The following is a 16114-nucleotide window of genomic DNA, read 5'->3' on the forward strand; positions in this document are numbered from 1 at the left end:
CCTAATAAAGTAGCCACTGAGTGTATAGCTTTAGTTAAATCAAACTTAACATCTCTAAATTAGGAAGGTCATACAAATTGGAAATATTAAGATGTTTCTATACCAAAATCTATTAATCAGAACATTTATGGCATTTGGAATACAAGAATGATTCAAAACTCCTTGCAAACTTGGACTGGTGATGTAAAATAATAAGGATTCGTTACACTGTTGATTTCCAAAAAGCATTTAAAAATGAGGTTTGGCTTCTTCTAAAACAACAGCCTGGTATAGCTAGTTCTCCTAAGTAATACTTGTATGAGATAAAAATATTGCAGAGTCACACCACAGAATGGTGGAGGATGAAACTGAACTGTGTGGTGGAGGTAGGTTTGTGTATCAGGATCACATCACAGAGGGAACTTCCCTCCTCCATAGAACGTAGCAAAATTGCAAAACTCTTTATAAATACATGTATGTTACTGCTACATCAATTGAAAGGAAATCTCCCTAATCCCAGAAGACCCAGTATTAGTGCCCAATATTAAATGATGAAATCAAAGAATTATTTTCCTTCCATTTCTTTAAGGTGCTTTATCTTGCATTTGGTTTCAAATTTCCACAAAAGTTCTTCTCAGATTTAAAAAAAAGTTCCAGTCAAGGCTAATAATGTTATATTTTTCTAAATTGATAATCATTAATTCAACAATATCATTGTATCATTACATTAACAATATCATGAGTGTATGGATTAAAATATGAATTAACTTACAATCTTAAAAGAATCAAAATATTGCCTCATAAGTATGTGTAAAGCTAAGCATTAAATTGTCTGAGCTATTGGTAAACATTTATTCTCGACTTACTGGTTTTGAATTACTTGATTTAAAAAAAATACATCTAAGATTTGCATTCAGCAATATGCTGGACACATTTAAGACCATTAAGACCTTAATAGTGTAATTTATTCTGTGATTGTTCTTGGAAATCATTCATAGAGCACTACAGCACATAAACAGCCTCTTCAGCCAATCTATGGATCTTCTGCCTAGTTCCATATCCCTCCAAACACTTCCCATCCACATAGCTATTTAAACTTCTCTTAAATATTACAATTGAACTTCCACTGGCAGCTCATTCCACATACACATCACCCTCTAAGTGAAGAGGTTTCTCCTCAGATTCCTCTTAAATAATTCACCTTTCACCCTACATCTATAACCTCTAATTCTAGTCTGTATACCTCCTGCCATCAAGGTGATACAGGAGCCTCAGGATTTACACCAGGTTCAGGAAGTTACTACCCTTCAACCATCAGGCTCCTGAACCAAAGGGAATAACTTCACTCGCTCTATCACTGAAATGTTCCCACAACCTCTGGATTCACTTTCAAGGACTCTTCATCTCATATTCCTGACATCTATTGCCTGCCTATCTATCTATTTATTTATTATTCTTTGTACTTGCACACTGGTTGAACACCCAGGATGGTGCAGTCTTTCATTGATTCTATTATGGATTTATTGAGTATGCCCACAAGAAAGTGAATAGTGACATATATGTACTTTAATAATAAATTTACTTTGAACTTCACTTCTATCTAAACCCCTCATTATTTGTATACCTCTATAAGAGCTCTCCTCATTGCCTGTAGTCTAGGGATAAAGTCCTAACTTATTCAACCATTATCTAGAACTCGGGTCCTCAATTCCCAGCAACATTCTTTGTACTCGCTCAAGCTTATCTTTCTTGTAGGTACATGTGCAGAACTGCACACAATACTCTAACTTTAGCCTCACCTATGTCTTATGCAAATTCAACATAACATCCCAATTCCTGTATTCAATGCTCTGACTTATTAAGGCCAATGTGCCAAAAGCTCTTTATGACTATTTTGCATCAAAATATAAAAAGGAATAGCATAATTTCACTCTCATTATGATATGGTGAATGTGGGTTTGATTGTGAAATTCAAGAGAAGGTTGGATTAATATATGGATAGGAGGGGTATAGAGAGCTAAGGTCCAGCTTCAAGTTGATGGGACTAGGCAGAATAACTATTTGACACTGATTAGATAGGCTGAAGGGCCTGTTTCTGAGCTGGCTAGAGGTTGTAAGTTATACAAATTTCTGACGTCCATATCCTAATTCTCACCAAGATTTATTTGCCCATCATGGTATTCCTTGCCAACCAACTTAGATTCTCAATTGTCCCCTCTTTTCACCCTTTCCCCTTTCTCTACATTTTAAAATGTATTTTTGGCTAGTTCCAATGCAATGTAATTGACTTGAATTGTTAAAATCTATTTCCCTCTCCTACAGTGATGCCTAACTTGCTATGTATTTCCAACATTGTTTTATTATTTGAAGCATTAATAACCAAAAAAAATTGCCATCTCAAATGTTTATTAATCCAATTATAAGTTTGTATTTAAAAGGCACAGGCAATCTTTAGCAACAAATATAACTATGAAATTGTAAGTGTTACATATTTTATAATATGCAAATGAAAGAATAGTATTTTTCAGAGCAGTAACCCACAAACATAAATATCCAATCAGCAGCCACTTCTTAAGTGGGTATAGGTGTTCCAGCTACCTTATTTTAAAGGCCATAACATACAATAATTAAAACTGCATAGAGCAGTTCCTCCTGATGCTATTTTAATTATGCCTTTCACCTGAGCCTGCTTAGCATCATTGAGGGAAATCTTTAACTCATTTCAAGTTGAAAAACATACTCTTCCATACTTTTCTGATATGAGATCAAACTTTTATTTCCACCTCAAATATATTAATATCTTCACTTCTGATAAATTGGAAACAGATATCGGGTCTATATTTTGTTTTTTTTATTTAAAAAAGGCAATGGGTGTGGAACGATTTGTGGCAACTGAAACAAACTGATCACTTCAGGTCAATGAGCTTTCATGAGAAAGATCTGAATATGACTATCGCTTCCTTTAACCTAAAGCTAAAAACTTTTAACTTCTTAAACTCCAATTTTAAAAAAATGAAATGGAATGATTAAACTTTGCTTAAATCATTAAAAATGAAGATTATTAATCGTTACTAATTTTCCTCTTCCTCGATTTCAATCTCAGTACAATAGTTTAAAGATATTTATCACAGACTGCTTGCAATATATCCCTAAGTAGTTTGGTTTGACAATTTCAATGAAGATTGATTTTATTATGTAAAGATTTATTTTAAACATTAAGGAATTGTCAGCATTGAGGAGGTACAGACTCCTACAGGCACAAACTCAGCAAGATGGAAACAACTGCCATCTGTTTCCTAAATGGAGATTGAATCCACGGACACTAACTCACTCACTACTTTTTTTATTTGTTATTTTGCACGACTTATTTTAACTTAACTATTTATCAGACATGTATACACTTCATCTAACTCAGTTTTTTTCTCTATACTTATCATGTATTTCATTGTACTGCTGCTGTGAAGTTAACAACATTTATGACATATGTTGGTGATATTAAATTCTGATTCTAATTCATGGGACCTTAAAATACAAAGAACATAGAACATACAAAAGAACTTTTAAAATCTTGGGTACAGTTTGGCAAACTGTAATTTACAATCAATGTTCCCAGTTTATTGATATCACAAATGTTTACATTCCACTTTACCACATTTATACCACACTATTATAGACGTGGATCTTTCAGCTGCACTGACAAAATATTATTCCCAGATCAAGGCCCAAAACAGCCAAACAATGCATTTTGAAAAATGTGCATCATGATCAGCATATTTAATATTTTAAATTCTTTACTAGATGTGTATTTGCTCAGTTTCTTTCACAAATCCAGAGGAAAAACTGTACACACATTCCATAAACTAATTGTTTCAGTTTGCTGAAGTCCTGGAAGCATTTCTTGCTTGAACGCCTTTTGCCTCTTCTTCCAAGTCATCCAAAAACCGTTCCTGAGATACTGAATAAAAAGTGTATCCATCTAGAGAGATTAAGGAAATATACTGTATATACATCTGAACAGTTATGTTCAAAATCCAAATCTGTGGCTAAAAAATCTTATGTATGATGCATTCAAAAATTAATTAGTGATACAAAAAATCTATTTTATTAGCTAACAAGAGATACAAAAATAAAAAAATTATATAATTACAAAGGCACACGAGTGAATCTGCAGAATCTGGAAATAAAAAGAAAACCCAAAATGCTGGCAGAACTCAGCAGGCCAGACAGCATCTATGGGAGGAGGTAGAGTCGTCACTACCTCCTCCCATAGATGCTGCCTGGCCTGCTGAGTTCTGCCAGCATTTTGTGTTTTTATGTAATTACAAAACCAGCTTGTAATTTATACAAAAGAAATAAATCATTGAAGCCACTTCACATTACTGGTATAGAGCTCATTAAATCTGCACTCTTTCTATGGATCTTTTAAATGATAGAACTTATTTATTAATTAATTTATTAGTAAGTTATTTATTAATATGACCTTTCAATATTGAAGAATTGTATAACTAACCCCATTATCACATGGCTTTACCATTTACTGTCTAAATTTGCTTATCCTTCTCAAAATAAACCAATTTACATTTTTGTTCATTAAAATTTAAAGACTAAATATGAACCTTGATGACATACAGTCCGTTTCTGTTAAGATTTTCCTTATTTTGCTTGTTATCAAATTACGTCCAGATGTGAACAACCTTCTGATAAACATTACTATATACATACTTCCATTTTGCAAAAGTTTCATTAAGCACCATGCTGTTGTCCATTTTATTATTAATTTCCTAATCATGCTCAGTCACAGCATAGCACAGAAACAGGCCCTTCAGCCCATCTAGTCAATGCTAAACTGTTATTCTGCATAGTACCATTGATCTGCACCTGGACCATAGCTCTCCATGCCAACCCCATCTATGTCCTTATCCAAACTTCTCTTAAATATTGCAATCAAACTTGCACCCACCACTTCCACTGGCACTAGCACAGGGGTTCTTAACTTGAGGGTCCATGGGTCCCTTGCTTAATGGCGTTGGTCCATGACTTAAAACAGGTTGGGAACCCGAGTAGTTTGTTCCACATTTGCACCACCCTCTGAGTCAAGAGGCTCCTCCTCAAGATTCCTCTTAAATACTTCACCTTCCCTCAGGGAGGAGGTACAGGAGCCTGAAGACACACACTCAACAATTCACAAATCCACAAACACCACCTTTTGTTCTGTTGCACCATTAATTCTGTCTTCATTTATACTGGCTCTCCTACTTTACTGCAACCAATTTTCTGTACAATTTAAATAGACTATACATTATTCCCTTCATCAAGCAAGTTTTCAACAATATCCTGCCTTCAACACAAATTCTGAAACACACAATCCTATTGATTTGTGTACAAATATCTACCAGGAACAAAGACCCTGTCCCTTATCCTAGACAATGGTGGAAACTCACAAAATGTTCAAGTTTTCTGTGTTCCATCTTTTTTAAATAAACAAAACTGAAATATATAAACAATTAGAAAACAGCACAACAATTCTAACAACATACACTTGTCTTTATAGATCGGGGCATGGAATATTAAGGATTGGCACATTGTGTTGCAATTTTACAAAAAGCTGGTTAGAATACATTCAGAGTGTGTGTGCAGTTCTGGTTACCACACTGTACAAACGATACAGAGATTCTGGTTTTGATTATGGGGAAAGATTGGAATAGGCTAGTCTAGTTACCTCAGCGGAGGCCAAGAGTTTCAAACAGCTGACATCAACACTCATACAGATGAAACAGCTCCCATAACAATATTAAATTTAAAAGTCCAATGTGCATACATACATTTGGTTTTATGAACAACAAAAGCAGATACCCCTCCTCTCTCCACTTCTAGTAATTGTTCTTAATTGATGGCATTCGTTACCATTTTTCTGTATTTTCTGACTGATAACCATAGTTAAAATGAAACCCGTTCATTATTTGGGAATAATTTTTGTACAAGAAATCTTAAGCGGCATAGAAAGGGTAAATATTCAGAAATTTTCCCAGTGGTTTCAGAGAATTTGAGGGGAAAGATTTTATTACATAGAGAATAGTTGACATCTGGAACTTACTACCTACCAGTGGAAGAGGTGGAATCAGATACAATCCCCACATTTAAACAGGCAAATGAAAAGGCAGAGCATAGAAGATATGACCTAATGTGGGCATATGGGATTGGTGTACAAGGGCAAAGAAGTTGGCATGTCCATGGTTAGTGGGCAAAAGGGCTCATTTCTGAGCAATACAACTCTCACTCTATAATTCTGATTGTGAACATTGTCTGTTATTATCTCTGCCAGCAAGTGGAGCAACAAAATGAGCCCTAGTATCTATCTAACTACAGGCTGGTAAAGTTATCTTCCATTAATAATGAAAATGGCTCCTGAATGTTTTGTAATTATGTTTAATTACCAAGCCCATCATGTTCATTCTGCTCCAAAGAAATTTGTGCCTTCAGCTCATCAGTTTTAAATGCATAAAACTCATCTTAAGGCTGTCTACAAAGCAATTTTTTAAAATCAGTTCCTGTTATACCTTTTCCTATATCCTTCACCATTTTGGTCATTTCTTCTTGTTCTCTAACCTATGCACCCTGCCTACATCACTTATGTTCCCAGCAGACAAATTAATCACAGCTGTGGCTCAATGGGTCACACTCTCACCTTGTAATGAGAATAACGTGAGCTCAAGTGGAACTGCATGTTTAGTGTTGGTCTCTTTTGGATATTATACCACACAGATGAGCCTAAAATATCTCACAGCACTACTTTGGAAATTAACACAGGCATTATCATCAGTACCACAGCTAATAGTTATTCCTAGTTAAAAACACCAGAGCAGCTGTCAATCAAACAATACTGGAAATACTCAGCAGGTTAGGCAACATTTACAAAGTTAATGTTCATGTAACAGCCATAGACTCTAAACTCTAATTCCCTCCCTGAACTCCCTTACTTCCTTTTGATATTTATAAAACACCTTTCCCTTTACAAACATCTTTAAAACATTTTTCAACCTTGTATTTAGCTTTAAATTGCAAAGACAGGGCAAACACTAATTCTGGTGAATTTGAATGACACAAGAGGTGATGATGCCAGCTGAAAGGCGATTAACAAAGTAAGCCCAGAATAGCTGTAAAGAAAAAGAAACCGATGTAATTGGGAGGTTTTTAAATACCTTTAGAGGCGAGAGAACCGAAAATTGAATACTGGAGAAGAGAGTTGCAAGAGCGGAAATAACTGATTGTCTGAAACGATCGAATTCATCGTTAAGTTGTGAAAATGTATAAAATTATGAGTTTAAACCTAAGATCATCATTTTGTCAGCCATGGGCAGACTACAGATGAACTCTAACCTCAATGTACAATGGAAGTGGCTGAATGACCTTTACGCAGAAAACCAGCTCATGGACACGTGCTTTAATTTCACTTTCCCATACTAATGGCAAACCGCACAATTTGATTTAGTCTTTCATACAAAGGTGTTGGGGAACAACAACTGCGCGAAACCCAGGCGAACTACATTCTTGCTAATGCGACACATAATCAAACAAATTATAAGGATACAGATGCCCAAGACGACGGCTCCAATAACTAAACCCGTGATCGCATTCCTTCCGCGCCGCTTCTGAACGTTTTTCTGCCACTGAGCCAGCTCTACTCTTCGCATAAACTCAAGCTGTTCTTTAGTCAAGTTATCTTTCTTCGGGTCGATGCGCTTAGCAAATTTCGCGTCACCCGCTGAATTTCCTTCCGCCATGTTTCTAAATCACCAACGAGATGCGTATGCGGAAGGTCAAGTACGGAAAGCGGACGTCAAAACAGCAACGCGATTTATTCTCGGTCCACATTTTTCGGAATGTCTAAAGAAAGAACAGCGTTTATTCCGTTTTAGGTGTGAAGTAAACACAAAAACGAAAGCAATACACTCCCAGTTTTCAGTAACTGGAATAGAACATAATGAAAGAAATTTTTAACTGTGTGGAGAGAAATAGGATTAGCGTTTCTGGTCAATCAACAACAGTCGCTGATGTGAGATAATAACTTACTTTCCACTTAAAACTGATGCGCTGAATATTTACAACAATTTTCTCTTTTAATTTATATTTATGCTGTTTAATTAATAAAAATGTCAAATATCAATAGTATAGAAAGGTCATAAATATATTGCAAAAAATAAACTCTGCTTCTCTAGCTACTTTTGAGACATTCTCCTTTTGGTTAGAGGAGACACGAGAATGTAACTCCTGCAATCTGAAGCAACAAACTGCAGGAACTCAGCGGTTCGAGCAGCATCTGTGGGAGGAAGGAATTTTGGGTTGAAACTGCATCAGAAACTTCTGCTCAAATCTAGATTGCTCATTAGGTTCTGCAAAGGGCTGGGACACTCTGATGTATTAATTGTGTCCTTTACTACTGTTGTGTATTTAGTATTTCAATAATATCGTAAATATATTGTTTGCTTAAGCATTCTTTGTTGTTACATAATTCATTACAGGTTATATGTAAAAGTATGTGAATGGCATAGGTCATTATGCCGCCACTTCATAAGTGCGCGCCTCACTAAGGTAAGAATAAAGTAGACACACTTATCTGTGTTTTTCTTTCCATTAGTTTTATGGTTTGGAGTTACAAAGCATAACAGAAGTAACAAGTCGGTTTTAAAATGAACCTGAAATGACCTGTTGAAGCACAGCACTTTTTTTTACATTACAAGGGGATAGAGAGACATATGAGTCAAATAAAAAGCACCGCATGTTTTTGTTTTGGAAGCGCAGCGAGACAACAGAGTTTTTTTAAAAGGCAAAAAAATGGACATAATTCATGGGTCTATAACCTGTGAGCACCAGGTGATAATAATAAGTTTTAAAAAAAACAGAAATGGGTGGCTACATTGGAAAGACAGATGTGTTCGATTGCACAACAGATAACTGGATGATGTATACTGAATGAATTGAGCAGTATATTAAAGCAAATGGAATAGCCGATAAGAAACGAGTGCCAGTTTTGCTGAGTGCAATTGGTGGAAGAGCATACAGTTTGCTTAGAAGTTTAACTGCTCCAACCAACACAGCCAAAATGAGCTTTGCTGATATCATGAATGTAATGAAAGAGCCTAAACCATTTTAGAGCCTTTCAGAGCCTAAACCATTGCAGAGTGCTCTAGGTTTATAAGCGGAATCAAAAAGAAGGGGAGTCCATTTTGGCTTATGTGGCTGAATTGAAGAGATTATCAGATCAGAGGTGACTTAATGATGCACTGAGAGATCATTCAGTTTGTAGAATCTTGCAAGAAAGCAGTCAAAAACAGTTCCTAACTGAAGTACAACTCAAATGTAAAAGAGCAGTTGAAATCACTGTAGTAATGGAAACAGCAGCCAGAGATGAGATTAAGTTGCCAACAGGAATGAAAGTGAGCGTGAACTGATGCACCATCAATAACTCTCTGAGACGTGAGGCGAGATATCGGCTTTTATTGACTGGAAGAAAGAACAAGCAGCAATTGACCACCATACTACATCCTGGAGACTGAGAGGCAGGGCTCAGGCCCCAATCGCCTTTATACCGGGGTCTGTGGGAGGAGCCACAGGAGCAGTCAGCGGGGGGGGCGTGTCCAGACAGGCATATGTAGTTCACCACATGAACAAAATTGCAATACCTACAAAGAAACCTGCCTGGATGAAGAATTGTGTCACCATTGTGGCAGGGGCATACATACACCAGACCACTGCAGGTTTAAAGGCAATATGCAGAAAATACAGCAAAGTAGGATACATACAAAGAGCGGGCTAGGCAGAGAAAAATAAATGAACTGCACATAGAAAAGAAAAAGATTTTTAAAAATCAAGCTGCGGTTTCAAAAAGGAGCACTAATCTGCATGCTGTTGATGGAAAAAATCTGATAATGATGAAATTGACATAGGATTTACAATGTGAAAACTATCAGGAAACAAGCAAACACGAGGAAATCTGCAGATGCTGGAAATTCAAACAACACACACAAAATGCTGGTGGAACACATCAGGGCAGGCATCATCTATAGGGAGAAGCACTGTCGACGTTTCAGGTCGAGACCCTTCGTCAGGAAACAAGCAATATGGCTTACACCAGAAGTGAACAGCAAATTAATGAAAATGGAATTGGACACTAGCTCGGCTGTTTCAGTCAGTCCACAAAATGAGTTTGAACAGCATTTCAAAGACACTAAACTGAAACCTACAGATATCCAGATAATATTTTTTTACTGGAGAAAAGATAACCCCTGTGGGAATGACATTCGGAACAGTGAAATGTAACAACCAATAAGACACATTGGGGTTGCATGTGGTAAAAACGGGGGGGGGGGGGGGCTGCATTGTGGGAATGTGATTGGCTGAGACAACTACAACTTGATTGTAGTTGTAGATCAAGTTTTACAAAGCCTGTCTGGTTCCTTATGTTATCTGTGATAATGTAGCCAGTGAGCTAGATTGCATGGAGGCTGAAGGAATCCTTTCCAAGGTTGAGTGGAGCCTGTGGGCAATGCCAGTGGTCCCAGTAGACAAGAAGAATGAGTCTCTCAGAATCTGCATTTTTTTTTTACAGTCACCATAAACCCAGTACTGAAAGTAAATCCATATTCTCTGCCCAGGTTAGAGGATATTTTTGAAAACCTTTCTGGAGGAAAACACTTTAGCAAAGTGGACTTAGCTGAGGCCTACCTACAGATGGAGATGGAAGAGGAGTCCAAAGTGTTTTTCACCATAAACACACACGTAAAGGGCTTTATCATTATAAGAGGCTTACTTCTGGAGTCGCATCTGCACCTGCAGTCAGCTATGGACCAGGTGCTGCAAGGCTTTTTTTTAAACTTTTTAAAAAATTTTATTGAACGCAAACAAAAACAGAAATACTAAAACATATACTAACAAAGCCAGAGAATCACACATAAGCAGCAACAAATATGTAACTATTAACTTTAAATATACAAATAAACAAGAAAATCCACTCTTGGACTGTTGGACAGAAGGAACTATATCTAAGAGGAGTCACAAAGCAGAAACATTTACAGAGATAACCCAAAACGTTGACAGATTTGTACAGTCTTTACAGCTTTCTGGTTATGGGAAGTTTTCAAAGTATTAACATATAGTTTGAAGTCTGACGTAAAAAATATAAATGAAGGTTTCTTATTGCTGTATTTGTATTTATGGATATAAAATTTGCTGTAAATTAACAGAAGATTTATGATAAAGAAATGATCCCTATGAGATTTGATATTATTAGTAAACCCAAATAAGTCATTTTCAAAACAAAAAGTAAAATCCACATTAATATATTGATCTATAAATTGACAAACATCAACCCAAAATGTTTTAACATATTCACAATCCCAAAACAGATGAAATAAATCCTCTGGATATAAACCACAAGAAGAACAGTTAGTTTCAATATCAGAATTAAACCTTGTCAAATAAACATTGGTTGGATAATATCTATGTATAATTCTAAATGAAATTTCTTTAATTTTATTTCTCAATAAGGATTTATTAAATAAGCCCCAAATACTCCTCCACCTCAGATTCCCCAGCGACTATTCCAAAAACTAACAGCCGTAGGAATAGAAGTAATGACTTTTTGAAAGACACTTCTAATACCTTTATTATTTTTTTTGAAAGACAGAGGAAAACAAATCTTTCCTACAGCTGTACTGGATGTATCCAAGTTGGGTAATTCAACTACCAAATATGACATATTTCTAAACAACATAATTAGACCAGAGGGAATTGCATCCATAACAACAGAAAATTCTTTCGGAGTCACAGGAAATTCAAAGGTGGATAAAAACTCAGTATAGCTCAATAAAGTACCGCTTGAATTAAATAACAAAATATTATTATCAAAGCAATCTTTATAAAACAAAGATTTATTCTTATAAATTATGTTGTGGTTATTCCAGATAAAGTAACTATATGGAGAAAAATTGTGTTTGTAAATCAAAGACCAAGATAAAAGCATCTGTTTATGAAATTGAGATAAACGGAGAGGAACTTTGTCTATTTTGTAATTACATAAAAGAAAAAATTTCAATCCACCATCCTGGGAAAAGACAAAAGAAGGAATACAATTCCATATAGAAGTAGGATTATGTAAAAATCGATTAATCCAATTAATTTAAAAAATATTATTAAGACTGTCAAAATCAAGAAGATTTAGACCCCCCTCCCTTGTCATAAATATTCATGACAGCAGATTTTTTTATATAATGAACTTTGTTTTTCCATAAAAAGTTAAACAACATGGTGTCTATCAATTTACAGATTTTTTTTATCGACGTATAAGGGGAGAGATATATATATAATCCTGGAAAGACCTTCTGCTTTACAAAGCAAAACCTGGCCTTTCAAAGATAAGTCCCTTTGAAGCCACTGGTTTAATTTTTTTTTTTGGTTTTGTCTATAAGAGGTTGAAAATTATCCACACACCTTAAGTATTCGTTTTTAACAATAGTTATCCCCAAATATGTAACTTTGTCTTTTACTGGAATATTATTAATTACAGATTGAGTGCAACCTTTAAGAGGAAACAATTCACATTTGTGAATATTTAGACAGAGGCCTGAGGCTTTGGAAAAAACAGAAATACAGTTTAAAGCCAATGGGATTTCCGAAGCATCATTTAAGAAAAGAGTCGTATCATCTGCAACCTGACTAATCAGAAAATTGGAATTTGCACAGGAAATGCCTTTTAGAGGACTAGACTTGATGGAATAGGTGAGCAGCTGAGGACATAAAAGGAATAAATAAGGTGAGATAGGACAACCCCCTTCACATCAAACCTCGGTGAAGTCCCCGACTTCAACTTTATAGAACTATTAGCGTTTGTGTACAAAGCCTTAACAGCCTTACAAAATAATGGACCAAATCCAAATTTACCAAGAGCAGAGATGATAAACTGATGCTCAATAGTATCAAAAGCTATGTAGAAATCTAAAAACAGTATAAAACTATCATTTTGAACAAGATGAGAATAATCAATAAGATCTAAAACTAATCTGACATTATTAGAGATATGACGACCCTTCATGAAACCTGACTGTGTTTCATCAATAGTAAATGGTAAAACTACTTTCATTCTGTTAGCAAAGATTTGGGCCAGAATTTTGTAATCACTATTGAGAAGCCAAATAGGACGCCGATTATCGATAAATAATTTATCTTTTCTTGGATTAGGAATTAAAGTAATAAGGCCCTGTGTTAAAGAAGTGGGAAGAAATTCTTTATCAATGCATTCTAAAAACAATTTTAGTAAAAAGGGAGCTAGGGTGTCCAAAAACATCTTATAAAATTCTGCAGTCAGACCGTCCACACCGGTGACTAATTATTTTTTAAATTTGAAATGGCAGCGTTAACCTCTCCCAAGGTAATAAGAGCATCACACAGGTCTTTCTGATCATTGGACAGGTTCCTAAGAATATTAATGTCATTCATGAAATGTAGTATAGATGCTTCACAATATTTTGAGCTATACAGTTTACTGTAAAAAGCAGAACAATATTTTGCTATTTTTTTGGAGTCCTCTGTAATCACACCATCAATATTAAGCTGAAGAATGGAATTGAATTGGGCACGCTGCTTTTCTAAACGAAAGAAATTAGCCGTACTCTGTTCACCCTCTTCCAACCATTGTTTTCTAGATCTCACATATGCACCATCTGCCTTTATAAAATAAAGATGGTGCTACAAGGTTTCCGGGCACTCAGTGTTACCTGGATGACAAGGAGCTGGTTTTTACAGGTAAGAGTGACAAGGAACATCTCCAAAATTTCCAGTCAGTGATTAGAAGATTATGGGCTCAGAGCACAACACAGCAAGTGCGAATTCTTTAACCAAGTCACTTACTTGGATCACACCATTGACCTGCAAGCATTACATAAGTGTGCTGAGAAAATCCAAGCATTGGTGGATGCTCCAAGGCCAAAGGACATGCCACAGTTACGGTCCTTTTGAGGATTTGCTGATTACTATATTAGGTTCCTGTCAACCCTGGCTATAGTGCTCCATCCCTTGAACTCACTACTGGAGATGAGGAAGAAATGGCAATGGACAAAGCAGTGTGAGGTGTCTTTCCAAAAGGCAAAGGAAATGGTGACATCAGACACTGTACTCACACATTATGAACCACATCGTCCAGTGAAGCTTGTGTTTGACGCCTCGCCTTGTGGTATAGGTGCAGTCACGTCACATGTTCTCACTGATGGAAGTGAACACCCCATAGCTTTTGCAGAGAAAAATTAGGCACAAATTAACAGAGCGGCCTTGGGTGTGGTTTGGGGTGTAAAATGTTTCAACCGGTATGGGAGAGAGTTTATCCTCATTACTGATCATCAACCACTAGTGTCCATTTTCAATCCACAGAAGGGTGTTCCACTAACAGCAGCACGAGACACAATTACAGATCAAATTCAAGAGGACAACTAATCATGGAAATGCTGATGTATTATCCCGTTTACCTTTGGAAAATGAAATACTTGCAAAATTTACAAAAGAGGACACTCTGACGTATTCTCCCTAATGCAAATTGGAAGCCTCCCTATAACAGCAGAGATGATTCAAATGGAAACCAGAAAAGACCCCGCACTGTCTCAGGTCTACATAGCAACTCGAAATGGCTGGAATGTGCAGCAAAAATTCCAATTCCCCCATTTTTACCAGTGCTGGGATGAACTTGCCCTAAACGGTGGTTGCCTCATGTGGGAATTGAGAATTGTTGTACCACCAAGCTGAGAACTAAAATGTGAGAGGAGCTATATGCCGGTCATCTAGGTGTGGTCAAAATTGAAGTGTTGGCTCGAAGTTTTGTCTGGTGGCCTGGGATAGATCAGCAGATTGAGTAGCTCACATGCACTGTTCTGGATGCCAACACGTCCAGAAGATGCCAAGAGCAGAGCCTCTCCATCCCTGGAAATGGCCTGCATTGTCAAACTTTGTAGCTGCTTCCAGTAGTGAATACAGCAACAAAGTGGCCAGGAGTGTTCCCAATAGCCACCACTACAGCCTCACACACACTTGATATGTTGAGAAGCCTGTCCTCAAGGACTGGTGTTCCAGAACATTTAGTCAGTGACGATGGACCACAGTTTGTTGTAGAATAGTTTCAGTCATTCCTGAAAATGAATTGAATAAGACATATCTGCCAATGGCTTGGTGGAAAAGTTTGTCCAGATTTTAAAGAATGCACTGTCAGCAGAACACACTACACCGACACTGAATCAGAAGCTCACCAGTTTCCTCCTTGCATATCACAATGCAGTACACTCCACAACCAACAACTCAACAGCTAAGCTGTTCCTGAGTCAGCCATTGCGCTCAAACTTGGATCTCCTCAAACCCAATCTCAGAAAGAGTATGCAGGACAAACAGCTGAGACAAATTGAGGGCTCCTCAAACAAGGAGGTTCGATGTTTCACTTCTGGACAAGTGAAGTGTTGCATTTTCCTAGGACAAACCAGGGTAGGTCTTACACATTGAATATTAAGACACTGAGGAGTGTGGTAGAACAAAGGGATCTGAAAATACAGGTTCATAATTCATTGAAAGTGGCATCACAGGTTGATAGGTTTATAAAGGAAGCTTTTGGCACATTGACCTCCATAAATCAAAGTATGGAGTACAGGAGATGGGATGTTATGTTGAAGTTGTACAAGACATTGGTGAGGCCTAATTTGAAGTATTGTGTGCAGTTTTGGTCACCCACCTACAGGAAAGATGTAAATAAGGTTGAAAGAATACAAAATATTTCAAGTATGTTGCAGTGTCGGGAGGACCTGAGTTATATGGAGAAATTGAATAAGATAGGACTTTATTCTTTGGAACGGAGAAGATTGAGAGGAGATTTGATAGTCACATACAAAATTATGAGGGTATAGATAAGGTAAATGCAAGCAGGTTTTTTCCACTGAACTTGGGTGGAGCTACAACTAGAGGTCAAGGTTAAGGGTAAAAGGTGAAAAGTTTAAGGGGAATATGAGGGGAAACATAGAAAATAGGTGCAGGAGCACGCCATTCAGCCCTTTGAGCCTGCACTGCCATTCAGTATGATCATGGCTGATCATCCAACTCAGAACCCTGTACC

At 36.7% G+C, this 16114-nt stretch overlaps 1 protein-coding gene across 1 annotated transcript; it reads right to left on the reverse strand.

Annotated features, from left to right (window-relative positions):
• Positions 1 to 2368: 2368 nt before the first annotated feature.
• Positions 2369 to 7795, reverse strand: coa3a (cytochrome C oxidase assembly factor 3a). Its single transcript, XM_073071519.1, has 2 exons — positions 7568 to 7795; positions 2369 to 3955 (listed from the first exon to the last, which is right to left on the reverse strand). Exons 1-2 carry the CDS (start codon positions 7758 to 7760, stop codon positions 3849 to 3851), a joined length of 300 nt encoding a protein of 99 aa, XP_072927620.1. The 5' UTR covers positions 7761 to 7795; the 3' UTR covers positions 2369 to 3848.
• Between the last annotated feature and the right edge of the window lie 8319 nt (positions 7796 to 16114).

This window comes from Hemitrygon akajei, chromosome 18 (assembly GCF_048418815.1).
Source record: "Hemitrygon akajei chromosome 18, sHemAka1.3, whole genome shotgun sequence".
Classification (NCBI taxonomy): Eukaryota; Metazoa; Chordata; class Chondrichthyes; order Myliobatiformes; family Dasyatidae; genus Hemitrygon; species Hemitrygon akajei.

Coding starts and splice junctions, on each gene's coding strand:
- coa3a (XM_073071519.1), bottom strand. CDS start 7,760: ATGGCGGAAGGAAATTCAGCGGGTGACGCGAAATTTGCTAAGCGCATC. Junction 3,956..7,567: donor AGCCGTCGTCTTGGGCATCT/GTATCCTTATAA, acceptor TAATCTCTCTAG/ATGGATACACTTTTTATTCA.